The sequence below is a fragment of the Syngnathus typhle genome, linkage group LG6, assembly GCF_033458585.1.
Source record: "Syngnathus typhle isolate RoL2023-S1 ecotype Sweden linkage group LG6, RoL_Styp_1.0, whole genome shotgun sequence".
NCBI lineage: Eukaryota > Metazoa > Chordata > Actinopteri > Syngnathiformes > Syngnathidae > Syngnathus > Syngnathus typhle.
In genome coordinates this window covers 15,194,768-15,201,820 of record NC_083743.1, presented here as the reverse complement: position 1 = coordinate 15,201,820, position 7,053 = coordinate 15,194,768, and the positions used below count along the sequence as shown (strand labels likewise).

General features: G+C 46.6%; 1 protein-coding gene across 1 annotated transcript in view; it reads right to left on the bottom strand.

Moving 5' to 3' along the window:
• LOC133155103 (NACHT, LRR and PYD domains-containing protein 12-like) overlaps positions 1-4,972 on the bottom strand; it is a 10,990-nt gene extending 6,018 nt beyond the window's left edge. The window contains exons 1-3 of the mRNA XM_061280118.1: positions 4,852-4,972; positions 2,407-2,896; positions 1-1,641 (exon numbers count right to left, since the gene is read on the bottom strand). The exon at positions 1-1,641 is cut by the window's left edge and continues 133 nt beyond it. Coding sequence (XP_061136102.1) covers positions 1-1,641; positions 2,407-2,659 — 1,894 coding nt within the window. The 5' untranslated portion in view covers positions 2,660-2,896; positions 4,852-4,972. The remainder of the gene's footprint in view (positions 1,642-2,406; positions 2,897-4,851) is intronic.
• Between the last annotated feature and the right edge of the window lie 2,081 nt (positions 4,973-7,053).

Below are 7,053 nucleotides of genomic sequence, written 5' to 3'. Positions count from 1 at the left end.
TGGCCGGAGGTAGGTCCTCCGTGGACAAGTACCCCGAGCTTAGGTATTGTTGGATCTCCTCAAGCAGAGACTCGTCCTTCAGCTCGCTCAGGCAGTAGAACAAATTGATGTTCTCCTCGGGAGAGTTCTGCTCTATCTGTTGCTTGATCAAGCGGACCGTTCCTGCGTTGCTGTGTCTGGAGTTCTTTGGCGCCTTCAGCAGCTCACCCAGAAGGTCCTGGTTGCACTGCAAGGAGAGGCCAAACAGGAAGCGGAGGAACATGTCCAGGTTTCCGTCACTCTCTGAGGCTTTTTGGATGGCCGCCTCATGGACCCGAGTGAGCGGCGTCTTTCTAAAAAGCATCCAGTGGTTTCCCAGCACGTTCTTGTTGTCCTGGAACAAGCTCATCATCACATACAGAGCGGCCAGATATTCCTGGATGGTCAGGTGGATGAACTGAAACATCGTGCGGCCTTGGTATTTCTTGAGCGGGGGTAGCTCCCTGAAGACCTCGGTGAAGACTCCTGAGTATTTTGCGGCCGGCAGGTAATCCAAGCCGCTTTCCCGCAACTCTTTCTCGGGGAAGATCTGTTGGTTTTTAATCAGGTGCTGAAAAGCAAGCTTTGCCATCGCTTTGACGTACTCGATGTGCTTCTGGCTCTCTCGCTCCTTGGACTTGTCCAGGTGATAGAGCAGGAACTCTGTGTACATCTCGGTCAGGGTTTTGGGTAGCCCCCCCCCCTTTCCGTTGTCCCGATAATGTTGGAGAACAGTGGCGGTGAGCCAGGAGAAGTTGGGGATGTGGCACATGATGAAAATGGTGCGCGATTTCTGGATGTGCTTGATGATGTACGGCTCGTCAGGGAACCTCTTCCTGAAGTAGTCCAGTCTCTGGGAGTCACTGAAGCCTTTCACCTCGGTTCTGCCGTCCACCAGGTGCGGTGGGATGTTGCTGGCCGCCTGGGGCCGCGTGGTGATCCAAACCCGTGCGCAGGGAAGCAGGTTACGCTTGATGAGATGCGCCAGGAGCACCTCCACGGGGTAGGGTTGGGTCACGTCCACGGCCACCTTGCGCCTGTCGCTCAGGTCCAGGTTGAGGCGGCACTCGTCCAGGCCGTCCAGCACAAACAAAATCTTGATGTCGCTCAATTGGTAGTGGCACTTTCCCGAGTTCTGCATCCTGGCAAAGATGTAGTCCAGCATCTTGTTGTCCTTGCTCTCCCAGATGCAGTGGTGGATGAGCTCTGCCAGCGAAAAATTTTTCTCCTTCTCCAAGTTCAACTTGCGGAAGGTGAAAGGAAAGATGAAGTGCACGTCTCTGTTGGTTCTCCCGCTGGCCCAGTCCAGGACAAACTTGTTCACCAGGAAGCTTTTCCCGATGCCCGCGAAGCCCACGGTGACCATAGTGCGGACGAGCCTCTCGTTTTCGAAGATGTCGCACTCTTCAATGGACTCCTTGTCTTTATCGCACATTTCCATCTGAAGGACCTCATGCTGCTTGTTGGGAAGACCATCGACGCCGCGGGTAATGTAGAGCTTGGTGTAGACGTCATCCAGAAGCTTCTGCTGGCTGAGCTCTGTGTTGCCCTCGGGAGCGTTGAAGTAGCTCACCCGCAGGTTGTCTTGCAGCTCCTTCTTGATTTCGCTGACCAGGTCGTCCCCTGAGAAGACATGTGAGGGAGTAGAAGGAGATCCAGTGTCATAAATGTGTCTTTAGCAGGGCTCGAAGCTTATTTTTTGCCCAAGTTGCCCTCGGGCAAGTTGGAGAAAATTTTACTTGCCCGAAACAAAATTTTACTTGCCCGAATTCTTTTGGAGTGGATTTTTACTTGCCCGACACATTTTTGCAATAAAAAAGACAACACTATAAGTTTTGCCTTCATATGCCTTCGTGTCCGCCAACCGGAAACAAGCTCTGCTGGTGCGCAGGCGCAGAAGAGCCAGGGACGAGTGAGGGAGCATGCATTTAATTACGAAGCGCTTTGCCGTTATCAATGAATTGCAGACTTACACGAGAAACTAACCGCTCCCTAGAAAACAAAATGTCGGACCAGAAGCGGCAGAAGTTGCGAGAAATTATGCACAAAATCGTGTTTTTACAGCTTGAAAACATGGTATTATGGCAGGGCAAGTTCGGGCAAGTGAGGAAAAAATTCTACTTGCCCGTCTGCCATCGCTACTTGCCCCGGGCAATCGGGCAATCGTTAGTTTCGAGCCCTGCTTTAGGCCTGGCCGCAAGCGTGCCGCACCAATGCTGTCGCTTCCACTCAAGGAGGCAAGTGAAGGAAGCAAAAGCCGTTGAGTGGCTCAGAGTTTCTTTCAGCCGTCCTCCTATTCGTTTGCATCATCTCAGAGTTATCAGGTAAGCTGCTTTCTGTAAGGCCCCCACCAGAAGCCAACATTGGCGTGCGGCGGCTTCACCTTACCTTTGATTTGCGCCATGTCGCTGCGCAGCTTCTGGGCCAGATTGTAGTTGTTGATCGTTTTCAGAATCTTGATGGTCTCCTCCACAGCGTTGTTGCCGTGCTTCTTCTCCAGCTGTTCGGCGATGTCCACGTGGTTTGCGTTGCGGTCGACATCACCGGGGTGCATATGGAACTGGAAGTTTGTCAAGTCGTCCTGCTCCAGCTGCCTCAGCGTTCTCCACAGCAGCTCCTTGCTCTTGGTATCCAGAGCCATCTTTCTCGCATGGAGGATCCGTTCACTCCTCCATCTGTAAGCGGGTGCCTGGCCGTGCGTGCGTTGCTGTCTTACGACTTCTTATATGCCCGTACTGCAACTCGTAGGGCTCGTAAAGTCATTTGGCTGGCGTGGCGCAGATTTAGTAGGAAGCATCACCGCGTGGGGGGGCTCCGTGTTCTCACCTTCTCAACGAGGTGTTCTCGTCTTTGCGTCCACTTTTGATCAAGAGGAAACCTGTAAGCAAAGGGATAATCTTGATTTTCTTGCACAACAGAAGGCGTGACGGCCACAATAGCATTCCACATCCAAACCAGAGAAGGTCGCTCGATTTCCGATAAGATACCAACGGAGGCCAAAGTCTGCTCTTTTTACGACTCCTTCCTGGTCCTCAAGGCTGCTTGACAATAACTTGAATGACAATGAATAACCGGCAAGCGGACCGAGTGAACCGTGTGACCAATCGCCAAACAAGCTCACAAGTCGTTTAGACTAACCGAACGACTCGCTCTCTCGATAACTAACTGACTGACCATCTAGCTCACTAATGTGACAACCAGTCATTTTTAACAGCAACGCTATGCGTCTATGCGTGCGTCAAACAAAAGAAAGAAATCGCACATCCAGTTCACAATTTTCTTCGCGCCGTCTCGTCTCACCATGTGAGCGAGCGCCTTCCGAACATAGTCGGGGCAAAGTCCTTGTCGCCGTGGCAACCAGAGGTCAGATCGACGCCCTGTCTGTACAAGCCCACCCAATTCATAGATAGACAGACAGATACTTTATGGATCCCCAGAGAAAATTCACCTGCCAGCGGTATAAATTAAATACATCAGATAATATAAACATTGGACACAGTAAAATACAGTAATCCCTCATTTATCACGGATAATTGGTTCGAAAACCACCCGCGATATGTGAAAATCCACCAAGTAGTGTCACCCTTTGTTTAACATACATACATTGTTTGTGCATCAATAAGTGTATATTAAACCATATAAGTGCATATGTTATCATTATAACATTAGATAATAGTTTCAAACATGTAAATACTATATTAATACATAGTATAAATGACATACACAAAATAATGTATAAGTCGGAGCGTTGAGCCGAGAATACCACGCCCCCACCCGTCCTCCCGAGCGAGTCGAGCCGCAGCGCAGATGGTTTTATTGGCATCGATGCTAAAGGTAAACATCGATTTATATCGCCGTGTTTGACCTCGGACATTAGACGCGACTTTATTTTGAAATCCAGTTCATTGTTGCTTGCTTCCTCTTTCCGGGGGCAGTACGCGCCGCGGCGTTGCTGCACATGAAAGGGGAGTCGACAACTAGTACGCGGCTCCTGGGCTGGTGCTATGGCTCGTGTCCAAAAAGACGAGGAAATTGGCTCCCCTTTAGGCTTCAAGTCATTCTTTGGAAGCACTTTGGATTCCAAAGAAAAGATGGCTCAACGGACAAGACACGTGCAGTTTGTAAATCCTGCCATGCGGTGATCAAATATTCAGGGAGCACAAATCTCGCCGCACATTTAAAGAAAAAACACATCAAAGTTCAGTGTTAAAGTAAGCAATTTGTATACTACAATACTCTTGTAATTTCCTAAATAAAGAGTTTGCAGTACCTTGTTGATTTTGCGTATGAATTGTTATAAATCAGGATATTGTCCTATATTTTTTATTAAAAAAAGAAAATCGATCGTAGAGCACTATATCGCGATATATCGTGAATGAATCGCAGCAGGCTTTAAGATATCGGCAAATATCGTATCGTAGTTCTTTATATCGATATTATATCGTGACAAAACCCGCGATTAACACCCCTATTGATAACCTTCCTCCCAAGATCACGTGGACATCGACTGAGGCGGCGACGTGACGTCACCGCGCTGTTTCAATGACCTTTTGGACACTGGGTGAAAAACTTGATATTGCTTTTGGTATGCGTTTTATCAATTGGAAAGAGTCTTTGCGGTGAAATCATCTTATGCCAGTTCGTTCACAAAGGAGTTCTTGAGTACTAATGTCTACTGTGAGTTTAGCTTTCTCTTACATCACAGCCACAGTAGTAGAACAGGTAGAACTAGTGAGACAAACGAAATGATTTCGAGTGTACGATTAATTATGGATTTATTATGAACTCATTATGTAAACATACGAATCAAATACAAAAGTAAAACATACATACCACTTTGGCCTGCAAGTGAACAAACGGGGTACTTTACTTTAACTTCGTGGTAACCGAGTGGCTTCCTGGAAAAAAAAAAGACAACTGAAAAATCCGCCCTTTCCTGTCCGAGTGCTTGTCATCAGCGGAAGTAGTTGCAATGCACATTAGGGATGGGCGATACCAATGATTTTGGAATCGATCCGATACCAAGTATTTCCTACCCAAAATACCCGACATTCGATCCGATATCGATACCGGAAGTGTAATTTCCCGCCAAAAAAACAATTTAAATGCAGTGGCATTCTTGCTCTTGGAGAGTCATCTATTGAATTTTGTAGAAAAAAGTATTACGTCATGTACATGAATTAGTAACCTTTTTAGACATTAGTGCAGGGGTCCCCAAACTTTTTCCTGTGAGGGCCACATAACCTTTCCCTTCTGTGATGGCGGGCCGGTGTCAGTTTGTAACAGAAAAAGTGTGACGATCGTAGGCGAGCTTAAAAAAGTTATTGTTTTCCAGAAAGCCACACATAACCAAATAACGGTTATTTAATAACCCTTTCCAGGTTCTTTACACAAAAAAAGTCAGGAAACTAATAACACTATTAATGAAATAAATAATAACTAAATAACCCTCTCCGAGTTCTTCACAGAAAAATCAGGAAATAAATAACTAAATAACTCTCTCTGGGTTCTTCATAGAAAAAAAACCATGGAACATTAACTTTCTGTTGTGCCATGCACAATCTTAACAGATAAAAGTTCAGCTCAGTTGTCAGAGCAGAACCTCTCTGACACATATGAGCAGTCTCTTAAAGTTCTTGTGTTCCTTCCTTATAATCCTTTTGTAGGTTCCAGTAGGCTTGTAGACACCGCTGTCTTTTTTGTTAAAGTTTGATAGTGCGTCATAGTCTGGAGTAAAATTTGTTGTGGCAATTCTTAGGCGAGATCCGAGGTGTTGGTCCGTTTACCTCGATCTGTGACGGGTAGATGTTGACGTTCATGTGGCTGAACGTCACGTCGCGTACGTCGAGCCAAATTGGCCACTCTCTTTTAAACGCTCGGCACTGTGTTCACCGTGCTTTTCCTTGGGCGACATTTTAACGGAAGGATTCCAGGGGAAGGTTTGTGGGTGGCTTAAGCGCAAAACTGCATCTGAAAGCTCAGCGCGCAAATTACAAGAATGCTGTCGTCACAGCCCACGCTCTAAATTCGGGACTGATACAAATAGAGCGCGAGTGCGCCATGTCCGTACACGCACTTGTGAGTGTGCGCCGAGCTTTCTGACACGGCTTCCGGTAGTAAATGCGCAGGCGAGCGCTTCCCCATCTACTGGGGAAACGCAGTCATTGCAGGCAAAATGACAAAAAAAAAAGTTTAATACAATTTGTTCAGGGTTGGCGGGCCGGATTGAACGGTCCCGTGGGCCGTATCCGGCCCGCGGGCCGTAGTTTGGTGACCACTGCATTAGTGGAAGATGCATATTAATAGTATAACTTTAATAAAAAGGAGCTATTCTTTACTTTTTTCTCTCTCTCTCTCTCTCTGTTGTTGGGAAAAAGTTTAGTCTTTTAGTATAATCTAAAAAGAGACATGGTACCAACAGAGATGCAGGGCTTAATCGTCATGAGCAGCAAAACTATCAATTTGTAAAGCCACTGGATACTTACATTTAATATTGTAATACTTTAGTGTTGTTTATAGGAAGTGGAGTTACAAATAAAACGTATGGCGTTTGACCACAAATTGAAAAGGGGAAAACTTTATTTATAAATGACTGACTAAAGCGTAGTAATTATTGCTTCAAATAGCACATCAACCACAAATGCTTACGACTTTTGGTTAGCACCTGATACCTGGATATGTCTTGCCTTTCTGAAACGCTGCTTCTAAGGTACTTTGGTATCTTAGCCTCGGTGTGGCTGCAGGGTTTTCCGTCGCTGCCTTAGTGTCTGCGGCACGTTTCAACTGCAGCTCTTCATGAACCGTGGGGTGAATTTTGCTTAAATGTTTTGTCAAGTTAGTGGTGTTGCCACAATATTTAATTGTTTTGTGACATATTTCACATTTTGCCTCGTTGTTATTAAGTAAAATATAATATCCCCAAACCAGACTTCTGTTGCGTTCGGACTGGGCCGCCGCCGTGGCCATGCTTGTTTGTGTTTGTTTGGATTGGAACGGGGGGCGGAGGAGGAGGGCTTGGCTTGTGAGAAAAGGGGG